Consider the following 16,354-nt stretch of genomic DNA (forward strand, 5'->3'; position numbering starts at 1 on the left):
TGGTGGTACCGTGACTGCCAAATAACGGAAACTCGACGCGTCCCTGGCAAGTCACCAGTTTCTTCTCGCCCCCAAGGACTTTTCTTTCACAGATGGTCGTGTCAAATAAATCTAAAGAAAGTTCATCTGGATCATTATTCTTCCACTGGGAGACTCTGTTTTTGGTCGTGCACTCGACGCCCTATTTTTAACGTTCCGTCGGAATACCTTCAGAGAATCTTTCTCCCATGGAACTGTCACAGGCTCTGCACAGAATGAAGAATGCAGAGGTATAAAAACGTCTTCTCAGAGACTCAAGCATGCAAAATTTCAGATATGCTTCTTCTTCTGTCTCTTGTGTTCTTGTCGTTGGCTGGGACAGCCCTAGCTGACATCTACAACAATGTCGACGAGCTGCCTCGAAACTTGACTTTTGACTTTATAGTAATAGGTGGTGCGTATGCCTGATTCACACCAGGCAGTCTCATGACCCTTTCCTTGTCTAGGTGGAACTGCTGGGAATGTCGTCGCTAATCGACTCACTGAAAACCCCTCCTTCTCCGTCCTTGTGTTGGAAGCTGGTCCTTCGTTCGTTATTTCTATTTATACAAGTATCCCGACTGGCTCATAAACGGCTCCGGCAGACCCGAGGGACAGCTCAATCACACGGTACCATTTTTCAGCATTTTTCTTAGAGAACAGAGCCCTTTGGACTGGAATTATACGACTGTACCTCAAGTTGGTCTCGATGGTAGCGCATTGCAATATCCAAGGGGAAGGATTCTGGGAGGCTGCTCCTCTATGAGTAAGATATCCTTGGTTTCAAAACTGCGTGAACTCAATGTTGTTTAGACCGCCTGGCCTATGTACGAGGATCGTCGGAGGACTACGATCGATATGCGAATGTCACAGGTGATAATGGCTGGTCGTAAGCCAATTTTTCTTCGTACGCCGCAATGTTTTCAAGCAATGATCGTTAGATGGAATGAAATCCAGCCCTATATCCGAAAAGTAACGCATTTCTAGGCTTTATAGTGCTGCCCTGATATGGTTTTAGAATGAACGTTGGACTTCTCCCACTGACAATCACAATACATCTGGCCAGTTTAACCCAGCAGTCCACGGGTTTCATGGGATAAATTCCGTCAGTCTGGCAGGTTTTCCTTCGCCCACTGTCCAAGATCGCGTGATTCAAGTCACCGAAGAGCTTTCAGACGAGTTCCCTTTCAACCTGGATTATAATTCGGGATTCCAGCTTGGCGTTGGTTTGTCAAACTTTTGTTAGATTTAGTCCGTCGCTGATCTGATCATAGGTTGGGCACAGTCGACCATCAAGCACGGCAAACGCAGCAGCTCTTTTACTTCATACCTGGGACCAGAGTTTGTCGGACGCCAGAACTTGCACATACTGCTTAACGCGCAAGTTACCAGACTATTACAAACCAATTCCGACCCTACGGAATTTCTTACAGTTGAATTTGCTGAGAACAAAGATGGTAAGCTATTACGAATGAGTAATTTTGTGACCGTTTCTGACGAAATTGTAATATCAGCCCCCCGTCAAAGAGTTACAGCCACCAAGGAAGTCATCATTTCTACTGGCTCTGTCGGGACACCAACGCTTCTGTTGAATTCGGGCATCGGAGATCCAAACCAGCTCTCGCGATTTGGCATTAAGACCCTTATCAATATTCCTGATGTCGGAAAGAATCTCTCTAATCAGCCTATGCTCACCCTCTCTTATTTTGTCAACTCTACGAATACCTTCGATGACATTATTCGCAATCTAACTCTCAGAAGCGAGCTTATCCGTCAATGGATCGAGACAGACGGCGATGGACCTCTGGGAATCGGACCCTATGGCACTCACCAAGTCTTTACGCGTCTTTCGAAAAACTCCACCGCCTTAGAAACAAATCCTGACCCAGCGGCAGGGCCCAATACGGCGCATATTCAATCTGGTATCCAGGCAGGTCCTGACTCTACCGCTGTATACCAATTAACTCATAACGATTAAAGAACGGCGATATTTCTCCTCCCCCTGAAGGACATTTCATGACCATAAGCCTCAGTCTCAACACACCCACCTCGAGTAAGCATTTCGCACATGTCGTGCGCTGGACTAACTAACATACACATCCAGGAGGAAGTATTCAACTCAATACAACTGACGCTTTTGATCAGCCTCTGATTGACTTGGGCTTGCTTACCACTGATTTCGACGTTTTGGCTCTCAAGGAAGGTATTGGGATCGCCCAGCGGTTCGTTGGCGCGCGCGCATGGGATGGATACGTACTCGGCCCGCTCAGCAATATCACCGCCAGTTCGACTGATGCTGAGCTGGAGGCCTTCATTCGGGCCAATACTTCTCCGAATGGCCACATTGTGTCCACTGCCAGTATGTCACCGAAGGGGGCTCAACATGGAGTTGTAGACCCTGATCTGAGGGTGAAAGGGATCGCAAGGCTTCGTGTAGTGGATGCGTCTATTTTGGTGAGACATACTTTGGAGTCGGTGATGGGGAAATCTGATGAGAAAACTCCAGCCATTTGTTCCCTCGGCCAATACGCAGTTTGCGGTGTATATGGTTGGCGAGCGAGGTGCGGATTTAATTAAAGCTGCGTGGTAGTTGGCCCGCCGCCCTTATGTCGATTGAACGATCAAGAATTTCGGGAGACAACACAGAACTGAGTTCTTGTCAGTGGGACTCACATCTCCAAATAATTGAGTCAATCATTTCCTAGTCTCGTACCTGTGCAATAACAAGTGTTTGCTTGTGGCACTGTAAGACTGGTTTGGCACAAGATTTTCCGGATATAACGATATCTTGACGCTGGCGCCAATTTTGGGCTTCGCGCAAAAAATTGGCGGGTATACAACAAATGTGAAGGACTAAGTTTGACCTGTTTGTGACATCCCTCAATTCCCCTAGGCCGAAGATTGATCATGGCTTGCAGGGAAAATGTCTTCGAGTTCAGGCTCATCAAATCTCGAAACCTGATAGCTTTCGCAAGTATCTATGCCCGCGTTTGTCCCTCGATGTTATCTGCTGCATCCAAGAATTTTAGAATACTCAAAGTTCCCCGTCATCTTCAACGCATTTCTCTTGAAGCCCCCGCATCCACCGCTCTCACTATGGTACATTACATCGACGTGCATCGATGTGCAATGGAATTGTCTCGTACAGATCCTAGCATGAAACTTTCTACCCCCGTCATGAGCCACTGGCCAACGGCAATGGACCTCATGGCTCATGGTACAAGTCACGGAAATGGAATCTACCACAAACCACGGCCTCGATTTCCGACAACGGGTGCTAGAGGCCTTATCAGGTTTCCTCTGTGCCTCCCATTTCGTAATACCCAAATCTCCTTTCGGAAGCACCATTCTCGACCAGCGTGGCTTTGCTTCCACTGAAATTCGCATCTGGGCACATTGCGTACGCCACGACATTTCGGAACATGCATTGAAGTCATCGGCAGAGCTTCTGATGGTATTTATTGCAATTCAAGATCCAAGGGATGCAAAGTTCAAAGACATTAACAAACAAATGGCTGGTTGTATCGTTCTTCTTTGTTGCGTTGCCCGGCAGGAAATATAGAAAGAAAGAGTGTACGCTGCCGTTGATTTGGACTGAATGTCATCTCCGAGTCGTTGCAGAAACTAAGGCGTACATTTAATTTTAACAGCGATTCAGGTGCACGAAGATACCAAGCTCGGTATATCACTTAAAAATGTCTGTTGTTTGCGTCATCATCTTTTCATCTAGAAGATCTTTTTATACACCTAATCCGTGTAACTATTTCTTCCCCATGCGATAGATGGGCGACTCTAACCTTTAATACACGGTACTTTTAAGCCCGTATGGTATGGATTGACGTGATTGATTATAGTTTGTCAACACAATTGTACCTCGAAATCTCTTCTTCCTCACATGGCCTGAGAGCGAGTGGTGCCTCCCCGAATAACGGTGGAGAGCTGTTAGCCTCTTCCGCTAATGATGTAAGTATAGTGTATAGTATGCAGACTCGAGTAATTAAAGCTAATATTGAAAATCTAAGTAACCAACATCCACCGTTATAGATCATGTTGGCCGTGCATGGATTGAACTAAGGAACGCTTCTCAAAGCAGGCTCAAGAACTTGAACGGCAAGAGCCGACCGATTGCTTTCCTTAAGTTTAACTTTAACCGTACTACGCCGACAGCAAAATTTCGAGTTCTAAGCCCAGGTGGCGACCATCCATCAAGTGCAGGTATGTACAAGTGACGCTTCATTATAACTTGACCTTACGCTTGGGTGAAAGGTCGACGAAATGGTGTATTGGATGGTCCCATGACATTGACTCGAAGCGGTGACCTGGCTTGTTCCTGAACCTCACTGGCATATGCATGTTCTAACCTCCGTTCCAGATGAGCCTTACCTGTTTCAATACAATCCATTCTTGTACCATCGCATTGTTTCTAGCTCATTAGCACCTGTAGCATTCATCATGTCACATTGATCGGTGTATATCCGATGTTTCGATAACTATATCCCAAACTACTTTCCCTCCTCCTCTTATGACCGGCTCGAGAGGCATATCGTCGAAACATCAATAACGGTATCGATTTATAATCAAAGGGATGTCCTGACTTATTACTACTAATATCGGACAACATTTCCGGCGCCTTCTCTAACGAACTGACTTGAGAATTTTCCTGTCAGGTGCACCAAGTTTCTTCGGTCAAGATCCGCCGCTTCTAACTTTCCCATAGGGCATGTCACAAGCTTTAAAAACGTACTTACAAGGATTTCCTGTCTATGCATTCGTATCATCATTTCCCCCAAGGTTGCCTGCCTCGAAAACTTTTCACAATGCGATTTTTGGCAGCGCTTTTGGCTTTGTATCTTATCAGACCGAGTCTGTGTGCCATCTACAATAGCTTCGCAGAACTACCGCAGAACTTAACGTTCGACTTTGTCATTGTCGGTGGTACGTACACATGGTCATTTTGTTGTGCGTAAAGTTGTAACTTTTGCTTCCCTTAGGTGGGACTGCAGGGAACGTTGTCGCGAATCGACTTACAGAAAACTCATCGTTTTCTGTTCTTGTCTTGGAGGCTGGACCGTCGTGTGTTGTATTCATATAACTAGTGATACTACCTAACGGCGTGGCGGACAGGCCCGAAGGTTTGATTAATCACACAGTGCCGTTCTTCAATATCTTCCTCCGAAGTGAAAACCCTTGGGACTGGAATTATACGGCCGTCAGTCAGGTGGGGTTTAATGGGCGCGCACTACATTATCCTAGGGGAAGAATTCTAGGTGGCTGCTCCTCTATGAGTAAGTAGCTTTTGGTCTCTGGCGGAAGGAAACTAGGAGCATTTACTTATAGCCCTATAGACGGAATGGAATACCTTCGCGGTTCATCTGAAGATTATGATCGATATGCAGATGTGACCCAAGACCCGGGCTGGTCGTCCGTTTGCCACATATCCTTGCCATGTCTGCTTGCTGATCGTCCTGTAGATGGAACGGAATTCAGCCATATATTCGTAAAGTTAATAAACGGTTCAGAGTTATTCATCGCAAAATGATAATTGCTTAGAATGAACATTGGACACCGCCGACTGACCATCACAATATAACGGGCCAATTCAACCCTGCCGTTCATGGCTTTCATGGTATAAATTCTGTTAGCTTAGCAGGCTTCCCTTCTGCGATCCAGAACCAGGTCATACTGACGACTCAGGAGCTGGCCGAAGAATTTCCTTTCAACCTCGACTCCAATTCCGGATATCAACTCGGTGTCGGTGTGTCGAATTCTCTCATTCCAGTGAATCAGGATGTGTAATTTGATTATAGGCTGGGAGCAATCAACCATAAAGCATGGTAAACGAAGCAGCTCTTACACCTCATACTTAGGGCCAGAGTTTATCGGACGTCCAAACCTGCATGTTCTGCTGAACGCGCAGGTAACTCGGTTATCACAAACCGCCTCCGATCCGCCAGAGTTTCTCACCGTCGAATTTGCAGAAAGCCGGGATGGTGAGTATGATTCATACTTCTTGGAGTTCTTTTAGTGAACACCTCTACCAGCGCCGCGGCTGCAAGTGACAGCGTCCAAAGAAGTTATCGTTTCTGCCGGTTCTTTGGAAACTCCAAAGCTATTGCTCAATTCCGGTATTGGCAATGCAAGCGACCTCGCGGCTTTGGGTTTGGAGACTCTGGTTGATCTACCAGACGTTGGGAAGAATCTTTCCGTTATGATAATGCTCAATCTTGCATATTTTGTGAACTCGACAGACACGTTTGACGATGTCATTCGCAACGTGACGAGAAGGGATGAGCTCCTCCTTCAGTGGACCGAGACAGGTGGTGCTGGACTGTTAGGGAATGGTTTTGGCAGCCATCACATCTACACGAGGATTCTGAGCAATTCAACAATATTCGAAAACTCTCCAGATCCAGCCGCTGGGCCCAATACGGCTCATATCCAATCTGGCACATCGGTGAGCATTGATTCTGTTCTTAACTTTGTGATTTAAACCTGTACAAGAACGGTAACATTTCACCTCCGCCGGAAGGTCATTTTATGTCCATGAGCGTCACTCTGAACACACCCACTTCGAGTAAGTCGGTTCCATTTGGCAGTTGAATCATGCTCACTCCACCCAGGGGGAAGTATACTGCTCAATACCACAGATGGATTTGACCAGCCTCTGATCGATTTTGGGGCCCTCAGCACTGATTTCGACATATTCGCCCTCAAAGAAGGTATCAGAAGCGCCCAGCGCTTTCTCGGTACACGCGCGTGGGACGGATACATTCTTGACTCGCTGAACAACATCACGACGAGCTCCACAGACGCTGAGCTGGAAGCCTTCATCCATGCTAACTCTGCTCCAGATGGCCATATCGTTGCGACGGCCAGTATGTCGCCAAAAGCAGCCACGCACGGAGTTGTTGATCCAGATTTGAGAGTGAAAGGGACCGGAAAACTTCGCGTTGTCGATGGATCTATCTTGGTGAGACGTTCTTTCTTTTAGGATTATGATTTCTGACTCCTGACTTCTCTGTAGCCATTTGTCCCGTCAGCAAATACACAATTCGCGGTTTACATCGTGGCTGAGAGAGCGGCTGATTTAATCAAAGCGGCATGGTAAATACTCAGAACTCACAGTCATCTTCTTCGTCATCTTCATCGTCATAGAGATCCAACATATTATCTAGTTCAATGTGATCTTTTCGTTTATCATCCTCGCAGTGCCATCGCTATGCTAAGGATAGGTCACGAAGACGAAAGTTCTTCCGTCCATGAGTGTCAGTTGAGTAGACGATATCACTGTGGAGCCATCCGTCGTTGGATTATAATTGTTGGCACCAAAGGGAAGAAGAAAACAACATACAAAGGCATACATGATATTACTGATGGCAATTTTCTCGTCATCTGTCGATGTCGAGATATCGAGGGAAGTGAGACTATTCTTGTCCGCGGTCTCTAAGACCAAGGCAAGTATCGATCTCCCACTGTAGCAGCTGTAGACATAGGCACAGGCATACAACCGAGGAATAGAACCTTGAATATGGTGTAATGCCTTGTATACCTGTAATTCATGTTCCATAGCCTCTGCCATTAGAGTCAGTCCTCCCTCATCCCTGGTGAGACGCGTCATCTTGACAAAGACTGAGTTAGTTGTCCCATCAACGTCATGGAATGTGCCACCGCAAACATTCGCCGCTCAAGGGCAAAACATTCTTGGCCATACCACATGAACGGCATGTCCAGCCAAATTCAGGTCCCCAGGGAATTTGAGTGTGGTGAACGCTGCGATTTTGATCTGGCGATTTTTTGGGAAATGAGATCAAATTTGACTATTAAACAGTCAACTTTAGACCATAAAGGGCGGACAAGGTGACCATCTGAATCCCTACAGTAGATTGTCAGCAATAAGGATGTGACTGGTAATTATGCCTACCTGAGATCCATTAAAGCAGCTTGCATCTCCGGGTCATTGTTGCAGAACCGTCGATAAGGAAAGCTTGCAGCTGCATAGAGGTGATTTATCAAAGGGATGATGCACTTGAATAGCTGTTCTCGAATCTGATCTTCACAAGATACACTGGACAGCACGATTTCCTCGGGAAAAATGAGCTTGGTGGTTTGAAGCGGAATCTGTATGAAGTTAGCGTAGACCATTATTGACTTGAAGCATCAAGCAACAGCTCTCACCTTAACATTGGTGAGTATCTCGTTGATATGTTCTTCGAGGCGCTCTGTCGGTCTAGAGGACGATATTCCAAGGATCGCTCTGATCATTACTACATCTAGTTCTGGGCAAGCGATTGAGCCTGACGTGAACCGTGAATGCTGAAGATGGGACTTGACTAGAGTTGACCGCAATTCATTTATAACCAAAACAAGAGGCTCATCGTTTGTTGCCTCGCAAAAGAGATCTGCATTCGTCATTTCCAACATCTTCAGTCTGGGCCTGTTCAGCACACGATGATCGCCTTCTTCAACCGGGTTCAGGTTGGCGTCGTGGATTGGCCGATAGGTTGAAAAAGGGCCCGACCATCCGCTGGTAGCACGCGGAAACCGCACCCAGTGCATTTCATCCAATTCTTCGACACCTTCTGGCAGAGCGTAAGGTATCAAGGTAGTTCGCAATATGTAGACTGATGGAAGTGTATGAGATAGTTGTGCATGGCAACTAACACATTGCACGAACTTAAATTGACTGACGACGGCTTCATCCAAACGAGTGCGACCATTATTTGTGCCAGTTCCTTGCCACTGTCTTTAAGAATGCTCTACTTTAGCGAATAGTGATAGCTCAGACAACAGGACTCACTGAGATGTTACTTTTATCGAATAGATTGAAAGGGGCGAGACTTGGACACCTACCCGCCATACTAGAATACCGAATACGTTGGCTAAAATAAAAGCAGGATGGATAATTTCGATGTAAGAGTAGCAGTCGGCGAGGAAATCTCATTCTTGTTGCTTGGCAGCCATTAATCGTCCCTTCAGCAAATATACAATTTAAATACGGTAGCTGATGATTTTATCGAAATAGCATAGTAGTGGGAAGTTATACCTATTATTGTATTGCACTCGGGGAATAAGTATTTCTGTTGAGTAGGCGCGAAGAGGTTATGTTGCCGCCGGCAGAGCAACCGCACTGTTTGAGTAGTCGGTTCCCATCCCATCTCCTTCCCTCACCGTCGCCTCTTTTTCCTTTATGTGGTTTTCGTTGAGCGCGCCTCTCAGAGTACTCGAAGTCTGGGATATCAGTAACAACGCCAGATGAGTAGACTTAGGATCGCGGTTCACTGTATGCTGAGGACTTGCTGCAGTCTGACTCGGTGTGACACCCCGCTCTGGTTACAGGCATGTTCTGGTCAAAATCTGCTCGAAGAGTCGCGAATTTTGGTCTTGCCATCATCAGCCATGATCCTGAAGAAGAATCTACTACTGGCCTCTATCATTCTCGATGATGCCTTTCCCAGTGCCACCAGTGCTGATAATAGCTTTTTTCTTGGAGGATCTATGGGGAAATACCATGCATCTGAAGCTATACGTCATTCTCGCCAAACTGAGTGATAGCGTGACGGGAGAGGCAGCGACTTCGACATCTGTAGCCAGGTCTGGGTCCCTGTAGCCTCGTCTGCTTACACTTGTCCTTTGCAGTATGCGATTTCCTACAGCTGACCTGCCTAATACTGCGGCCGTAGGGTGCCTGGTTGCACAAGTGGCTATCAAGATCATTATCAGATAGTATGTTCCCTAGCGTAGATTCTGCATTGTAGGCTATACAGTTATGCGGACGAGCGTTGTAGAATTGTAATGGGGTATAGGTAAATGTATTCCTTGTGTACCATAAATGAAACGGCCAATTTCTTTTTTTGAAGAATCAAACGCTCGCGTGATAGGCGCCCTGTTCCAAATAGATGATGATTATCACTCACGTCCTCTCCCATGATGTCCCCTCATAATACAGCTCCTCCAGTCGAATATCGCAATGCCCAACAGACACGGAACACCTAGTGGACCTTGGCCTTTTATTGACCTGAACGATCCGGTCAGTACACTTCCAACAGTCACGTAATGCTGGCTTAACAAAATATATACAGATAGATCCAGAGCAGCTCTCTACAGCAGTCGCTCCACGACGACAGACTCACGGGTCTGAAACTGAATATCCCTTCAATAATGAAGCCGACAACTGGCGGTTGTACCCTCAGAGCCTCTTTCCGAACTGGACAAGGGGTCAGCAGAAGAAGAGCGGTATACGCGATATCATACATCCGCGGCGGGGGAACCAAGGCAGACATGTGCGGCCCATGCTTGGGTTGTCTGCCTGCATAATATACAGGTTGAATATTCTGAAGGAAGGCAGGTTCCATGCGAAGACGAGCCGGGAACCGGGGTGGGTTGTTCGCGGTGATACGGACAGTATAAACTGTTTCTGGGAGGCGCTGACGAAGCCTGTAGGTGTTTCAATACTATTTTCTTCCTATTCTAATATATCTGCCAGGCGCCTCTGGACACCCGGACTCAAACATTCTTCGTCGACACCTTGAACGGACCAGTGTTACAGATGCTCGGAACACGGTGGGTTCCTTTACATTGTTTATTATTCATACTCAAAAAGGATTATAGGTTCACTATCGATCCCTTCTTCTTCTCCTCTTCTCTCGGATGAATACCTTGCTGGTATCAGGAACAGTTAGTTCCAGGACGGAGCGATCGTGAGTACGCTTCTTCCAGTGATTCTGAGGCCTAAGTGATTTTGAAGATATAACCCTGACATTGAAGTTTGTCCTTACCCGACCAAACCGCATCGACACATCCGTACCTACACCCGCGCCATCTAGCTATCCTGCTAGTACGAGTACGATACCCGACACGTCCTATGATTTTTCTATACCTTCAGATTTTTTCAGCAAGGAGGCAGTTATTGATACCGACGAGCCTTTGCTTCTACAAAGTTCTAGTGCGTGCCATTTGCTGCCCGCCTCATCTTACCAGCTCATGACATGCAGATATACTCCTGGATCATGATTTAATTGGTATACACGCTGTTCGCCGCTCCGTCGATCATCCAAGTCCTAGCACCGTGATAACGTATCTGCCGCCTCCCCTTCAGCACCGTATTACAACAGCAGACAGTCTACATGCAAGGATCATGGCAACAGGTATGTAATTCTTATAGATCTCAGATGAACCTCTCGCTAATTATGATGTTAGGTCGCTCCGTTTACTGGACGAAACTATATCGTATCTCTGCAGATGCTACCTTACTCGTCCTTGCACAGTTATGGTATGCCCTTTACGCATGGGACGAAGCCCTAGAGGCCCTTACAACAGAAGTCGTCTGGCTCGAAGCTCACACGCTTTCGACGCTTCATATATACGAAGCACCAAAGCCTAGCCCATCCCTTCAACTTGCCACTACTACGGATCCTACCTCCGCCCCTCGCGACCCTAATGAAGTACGTCCCACACCGCCCAAGCTCAATATGGATGCCCATGAACGTACACATGCGTACATACACCAGTTACACGTCTTGCGGGCGCATTTGCTGCACTACGAGGAGCTGCTGGCAGATTTCAGGAAAACGGTAGTGTTTCTGGTGGACACACCCCATCCGGGCATTCCCGCAGACTTGCCTTCCCAGATCGTCGTTAAGAAAGAGTGTAATACTCTTCTTATGGATATCAAACGGCTTGAGGGTACTAGGGCTATGCTGGACGAACGTGTAAGGAATGCTATGGGTTTGGTTAGTTTTGACTCTGATTTGGGTTTGGTCCCCTTTTCTTACTTTAAGAATATAGGCGTTTAGTAGCGTAACAATCGAAGACAGCAAACGTATGCAGCGGCTGAGCGAGGCGGCACTGCGTGACAGTGCTGGTAAGTAGGCTCTTCGTTTTCAATCTACGTCCGATTAAATGATCTCGCAGCAATGAAACAAATCGCGTATATCACCATGCTTTATCTTCCTGCATCATTCTGTGCCGTAAGCAACTGATCTACAATGCGCAACCCAATCTGACGATGAAGCAGGCATTATTCGGGATGAATACACATGAGATCACTGGGGACCAACAGATGCATGTCAGCATCCCCATATACTTTGCGGTCGCACTCCCATTGACTACCCTTACAATATGGGTGATGATGCTTCTCTACCTCAATGAAAAACGGAAGAGAGAGATTAATGAAATAGGGGAGGGTCCTGTGGTTCCACCTGTGCGACCAGCTGTGACGAGACTGCTTTATCCGATACGAGTGTTCACTCGTGCATTCTCGTTTACTCCACGGAAGAAACGACCGATAGCTGAAACTGTGATGATGAGCGCACGATTTAGTGTGAGGACGACCAGCCATCGGGCCACTGTGGTGAGGAGCGCAAGGTCGAGTTTGAGGTCATCTCGTAGGGCGCCTCTTGATATAGAAAGTTTAGATTCAGATGAAAGCCATGAAGTCACGTAGATTGAATATTGCATGAGGAGATAGATTGAAATGATACCGCTGCGTTACTTTGGTAGACTTGCAGCGTGCAGCTTTTCTGAATAGGAAATTAACAGAACAGCAACGATGGCTTGTTGCAGAGAACTTGATGGTGGTATTTGCAAGTCTCGTATATGTACAAATTGATACAGATTGTCCGGGAAGGCTCAATGCAGTATAATGTGAAGCGCGGTACATCCGGTTGCACCTCGAGCACGGCGTGAGGACGCACGGCTAGATTTGGCATCGGCGGACAGAGCTGGGTGGACGTGGCGAGGACGAATGACCAATGCCGGGACCGGTGGTTCAAGCGGCAAAAGGCAGTGAGCGTCTGGAAAGATGGTGCTGGCTACTTATTGAACTTTGTGCAGTCGACGGATTAGCGTGTACACGACCAAATTATGAATGCATCGGCCGCGGCACTATCGGGGAAGACTATCTCCGCCCATCGGCAGGGCCTTGCCAGCAATGCCGAAGAAGATGCCGACAGACTCTTGCTCTGTATCTCCTCCCTCCTTTCTCTAGTGCTGTTGAGATGCTACAGAACAGAAACATCTGGAACTTTAACGTCAGAATATCTTCATCAAAGTATGAACAATCAACAGTGAAATTTAAAACCCAAAAGGCTCAGCAGCTCCGAATCGGGCCGGACGGCTTACCCAGGGTTGACAAAATATAATCCCCGTGATCCTTCTCCCTCTGCGTGACTCATTGCTCAGCCCGCTGGCAAATTCACTTAAAAGTGTCCAGCGATCGCATTTTATCAGAACGACGTTCCCACGACTCATACCCAACTTGCGCTACTGCGTTGCAGCCATACCCATTTCACTACAAGAAAAGCGGACTTTGACGACTACAATGGCTCCAGTCACCAACGGAAAGGTCGAGAGGAGCTCGAAAATGCATTCAAAAGTTGTGCGTAGATCCATATGGAATTCGGTCTCTACTGGCTTACGACAATGAAGGTAATTATCGGCTCTGGTCCAGCCGGACACACCGCCGCCATCTACCTTGCGAGAGCCAACCTGAGCCCAGTGTTATTCGAGGGTTTCATGGCCAACGGATTTGCTGCAGGAGGACAGCTTACCACGACGACCGATGGTACCGACGTTCTATTTTTTTGGCCGCTCTGTATCGTCAGCTAACACGACAGCTGCAGTGGAGAACTTTCCCGGCTTCCCGACGGGCATATTAGGGCCTGAGCTCATGGACAAATTCCGCGAGCAGTCGGTCAGATTTGGCACCAATATTATCACTGAGACCGTGTCCAAGATCGACTTGTCTGCACGTCCGTTCCAGTATTGGAGGGAAATGCAAGAGGATGAGGAACCTGAAACGGCGGACACGGTCATCATCGCTACCGGTGCTAGCGCGAAACGTCTCGGCCTTAAAGGCGAGTCCACATATTGGCAAAGCGGTATCAGTGCCTGTGCTGTTTGCGATGGAGCTGTTCCTATATTCCGGTCAGTTTATTGACCGTTTCGGACTTGAGGAACATCGCTAACCCTTGGTTGGAATCTAGGAACAAACCTCTTGCTGTCATTGGCGGCGGTGATTCAGCAGCGGAAGAAGCAACTTGTATGTCCCAACAACAGTCTACTTTCCATGTACTGATTAGTGTGCAGACCTTACTAAGTATGGGTCCCATGTATACGTGCTTGTCCGCCGTGATGAGCTCCGTGCATCCAAGATCATGGCAAAACGGCTTTTGAACAATCCCAAAGTGGTCTGTTTCACCAGCTCTCTGCACAATTCTATCTTGTAACACAAACGCCTGTAGACCGTTCTCTGGAACACTGTTGCCGTTGAGTGCCAAGGTGATGGAGACCTGTTGACCAACCTGCGAATCAAGAACGTCTTGACGAATGAAGAGAAGGATCTGCCTGTTAATGGCCTGTTCTATGCCATCGGTATGCCTTTACGCCCTGCTACTTCCAGAGGTTGTAACCTAACATCTTGTCTAGGCCACGAACCGGCCACAGCGATCGTCCGCTCTCAGCTGCAGACCGACCCTGATGGTTACATCATCACCGTACCGGGGACTACGCAAACATCTGTGAAGGGCGTTTTTGCTGCCGGTGACGTGCAAGACAAACGATACAGACAAGCCATCACCAGCGCTGGTAGCGGATGTATGGCTGCTCTCGAAGTGGAGAAATTAATCTCGGAAGAAGGGGAATTTGGAGAGTGATCGAGGACGATACACATAGAAACCAATTATCTGTATTTTTATCAAGGTCTTAAGGTCTTATAATTTTATTACTGCTCCTGCACTCAACTCCCTCTATGATTTTCTTCCTTGCCCAGGTTACGCCTCGAGCAAGCCATACCACGCACTAATCGTGTACCCCATATTCGATACTTATTGCCCTTAGATCTGAGCAGAGGAAGAACATCCAGCCATGCGAGTTGCGGTCAGTAAAAGTGAAAGAGTAAGTAGATTCAAGGCTGTCCGTTTCCAAGTTCATTTCTCTCTAGGTATTTGCCATCAAAGCAAAACAGCAGTCCTGCTCGTCCCATCCCCATGCGGTTGAGTTGAAGGTAGAATGGGATGTAGCGAGACGCAGAGATCAGACATAGCATCGACATCATGCAAGCATACTGATAGAATTCTCAATAATAAGGCCTCGTAACACTGAATCATTTTCGACATGATTAGGAAAGTAAGGATAAGTAGTGTGCTTTCACTCATTTCGACTTGGCCTGCGCTCTCTTAATTGACGACGCACACTTCTCCGTAATGGCGACGATAGGTGCCATTGGATGAGCCGCCGTAACATCCTGGAATATCGACGCATCGCAAACCCGCAAGCCATGCACCCGTAACTCGTCGTCAACAACACCCGGATGTGTCTTATCAAATGGAGCCATCCGACATGTCGAGCTGTAGTGGTACCCACTCCTTGCGTATGTCCGAATGTACTTCTCGATGTCAGCTTCAGAGTCTGAACTCGGACAATGGTACGTCTTGATGGGATATCCTTGCGCCCGGACCCGTTCTGCGAGGTTTACCGAAAAACGAACGCCTTTAGTCAAGATAGCTATGTCTTCCGGATAGGAAACCATCCCAAGGTCACACTTCACACTATCGTAATGATCAGGAGAGTTCAGGCGGATGACTTTGGCTGTAGAAGGCAGACCATGAGATTAATGACACCTTCCTTCACGTGAACTGTCGTAGCGTTGCATACACGGGCACTGGCTTTATCTCGGTGTTTTCGTTCAGAAGCTTTGATGGCAGAAAAACGGCCTTATGCACGAAAGGATCACTGAAAATGCCATTGCCAGAAAGCAGATATTTAACCAGTTCGACAACTGCTTGTCATGGCTTTTCAAGAACGACATGAATGGATTGCAGTCACGGTACCACCACCGTTCACGTGTGGTGCGAACTTCGCGAGAAAATTAGTCCCGCCTTGTTCGTGAACTACCAAGCTGGACGGCTTTTCTAATGCTGACCTCCTCGGACGTCCTATTCTCCAAATTTCGTTTGACGCATAATCACGAGGTAAACAGACTTTCATAGAAGTGATGGCCCCAATTTTGACAAAGCAAGGTCTACCCGTCCCAGGGCGCATAAACTTGTTACAGCACCGTCTAACCCGAATCCACCGGAGAGCTGTCATGCCAGGAACCCTTCGTCGATAATGAATGTAGGCCTCTCGCAGAGCATGTGCACCAGTGCCAAATGAACATCGTGCACAAACGTCCAAACCGGCCCGGCCAGCAGCAGCGCTAGCAGATGTCCTATAATCAGCTTTCTCTAGGTACCATGATATCGGCGTAATTCTCGGAACAAATCATGCGGTATCGTTGCAGAATGCAGCGGATTGACGGCCCACGGGTACAAGACTATACTTCGTCATTAGCACATGT

General features: G+C 47.4%; 7 protein-coding genes across 7 annotated transcripts; 5 read left to right on the forward strand and 2 right to left on the reverse strand.

The window, feature by feature from the left end:
* Positions 1 to 61: 61 nt before the first annotated feature.
* BT62DRAFT_956860 (aryl-alcohol-oxidase from pleurotus Eryingii) lies at positions 62 to 2,882 on the forward strand. The gene is made up of 11 exons (XM_043188393.1): positions 62 to 433; positions 486 to 567; positions 624 to 784; positions 832 to 907; positions 960 to 990; positions 1,037 to 1,244; positions 1,293 to 1,475; positions 1,533 to 1,948; positions 1,999 to 2,071; positions 2,123 to 2,472; positions 2,525 to 2,882. Exons 1-11 carry the CDS (start codon positions 262 to 264, stop codon positions 2,606 to 2,608), a joined length of 1,836 nt encoding a protein of 611 aa, XP_043034023.1. The 5' UTR covers positions 62 to 261; the 3' UTR covers positions 2,609 to 2,882.
* On the forward strand, positions 2,858 to 3,682 carry BT62DRAFT_937923 (uncharacterized protein). The gene is made up of 2 exons (XM_043187429.1): positions 2,858 to 2,884; positions 2,937 to 3,682. Exon 2 carries the CDS (start codon positions 3,251 to 3,253, stop codon positions 3,578 to 3,580), a length of 330 nt encoding a protein of 109 aa, XP_043034024.1. The 5' UTR covers positions 2,858 to 2,884; positions 2,937 to 3,250; the 3' UTR covers positions 3,581 to 3,682.
* A 1,153-nt stretch (positions 3,683 to 4,835) lies between these two features.
* On the forward strand, positions 4,836 to 7,126 carry BT62DRAFT_983082 (aryl-alcohol-oxidase from pleurotus Eryingii; the record flags this gene model as incomplete). The annotated part of the gene is made up of 11 exons (XM_043189744.1): positions 4,836 to 4,953; positions 5,010 to 5,091; positions 5,143 to 5,303; positions 5,364 to 5,439; positions 5,490 to 5,520; positions 5,569 to 5,773; positions 5,826 to 6,008; positions 6,060 to 6,472; positions 6,520 to 6,592; positions 6,639 to 6,988; positions 7,043 to 7,126. 11 exons carry the CDS (start codon positions 4,836 to 4,838, stop codon positions 7,124 to 7,126), a joined length of 1,776 nt encoding a protein of 591 aa, XP_043034025.1.
* Positions 7,127 to 7,130: 4 nt separating this feature from the next.
* On the reverse strand, positions 7,131 to 8,875 carry BT62DRAFT_923954 (uncharacterized protein; the record flags this gene model as incomplete). Its single annotated transcript, XM_043184565.1, has 8 exons — positions 7,131 to 7,235; positions 7,370 to 7,567; positions 7,730 to 7,801; positions 7,873 to 7,891; positions 7,940 to 8,136; positions 8,194 to 8,639; positions 8,693 to 8,774; positions 8,816 to 8,875. 8 exons carry the CDS (start codon positions 8,873 to 8,875, stop codon positions 7,131 to 7,133), a joined length of 1,179 nt encoding a protein of 392 aa, XP_043034026.1.
* A 1,110-nt stretch (positions 8,876 to 9,985) lies between these two features.
* Positions 9,986 to 12,460, forward strand: BT62DRAFT_923955 (uncharacterized protein; the record flags this gene model as incomplete). The annotated part of the gene is made up of 11 exons (XM_043184566.1): positions 9,986 to 10,045; positions 10,098 to 10,458; positions 10,502 to 10,578; positions 10,627 to 10,715; positions 10,842 to 10,960; positions 11,010 to 11,162; positions 11,215 to 11,459; positions 11,526 to 11,747; positions 11,803 to 11,878; positions 11,929 to 11,984; positions 12,077 to 12,460. 11 exons carry the CDS (start codon positions 9,986 to 9,988, stop codon positions 12,458 to 12,460), a joined length of 1,842 nt encoding a protein of 613 aa, XP_043034027.1.
* Positions 12,461 to 13,184: 724 nt separating this feature from the next.
* Positions 13,185 to 15,108, forward strand: BT62DRAFT_975732 (thioredoxin reductase). Its single transcript, XM_043189200.1, has 8 exons — positions 13,185 to 13,393; positions 13,444 to 13,579; positions 13,638 to 13,941; positions 14,001 to 14,056; positions 14,104 to 14,204; positions 14,259 to 14,388; positions 14,443 to 14,910; positions 14,957 to 15,108. The coding sequence occupies exons 1-7, from the start codon at positions 13,337 to 13,339 to the stop codon at positions 14,667 to 14,669; spliced, it is 1,011 nt and encodes a 336-aa protein (XP_043034028.1). The 5' UTR covers positions 13,185 to 13,336; the 3' UTR covers positions 14,670 to 14,910; positions 14,957 to 15,108.
* Positions 15,109 to 15,166: 58 nt separating this feature from the next.
* BT62DRAFT_910427 (GMC oxidoreductase) lies at positions 15,167 to 15,613 on the reverse strand (the record flags this gene model as incomplete). The annotated part of the gene is made up of 1 exon (XM_043183795.1): positions 15,167 to 15,613. A coding segment is annotated over one exon (447 nt), but the record flags the coding sequence as incomplete, so codon positions are not given.
* Between the last annotated feature and the right edge of the window lie 741 nt (positions 15,614 to 16,354).

Source organism: Guyanagaster necrorhizus, assembly GCF_019112545.1.
Source record: "Guyanagaster necrorhizus MCA 3950 unplaced genomic scaffold BT62scaffold_48, whole genome shotgun sequence".
NCBI lineage: Eukaryota > Fungi > Basidiomycota > Agaricomycetes > Agaricales > Physalacriaceae > Guyanagaster > Guyanagaster necrorhizus.

What these genes read in the sequence shown, in the direction of transcription:
- BT62DRAFT_956860 (XM_043188393.1), top strand. Translation starts at nt 262, where the DNA reads ATGCAGAGGTATAAAAACGTCTTCTCAGAGACTCAAGCATGCAAAATT. An exon ending in ATTTGCTGAGAACAAAGATG is followed by an intron (nt 1,476 to 1,532) that starts GTAAGCTATTAC and finishes TTGTAATATCAG; the next exon opens with CCCCCCGTCAAAGAGTTACA. An exon ending in ATATTCAATCTGGTATCCAG is followed by an intron (nt 1,949 to 1,998) that starts GCAGGTCCTGAC and finishes TAACGATTAAAG; the next exon opens with AACGGCGATATTTCTCCTCC.
- BT62DRAFT_937923 (XM_043187429.1), top strand. Translation starts at nt 3,251, where the DNA reads ATGGAATCTACCACAAACCACGGCCTCGATTTCCGACAACGGGTGCTA.
- BT62DRAFT_975732 (XM_043189200.1), top strand. Translation starts at nt 13,337, where the DNA reads ATGGCTCCAGTCACCAACGGAAAGGTCGAGAGGAGCTCGAAAATGCAT. An exon ending in AGCAGCGGAAGAAGCAACTT is followed by an intron (nt 14,057 to 14,103) that starts GTATGTCCCAAC and finishes ATTAGTGTGCAG; the next exon opens with ACCTTACTAAGTATGGGTCC. An exon ending in TGGCCTGTTCTATGCCATCG is followed by an intron (nt 14,389 to 14,442) that starts GTATGCCTTTAC and finishes CATCTTGTCTAG; the next exon opens with GCCACGAACCGGCCACAGCG.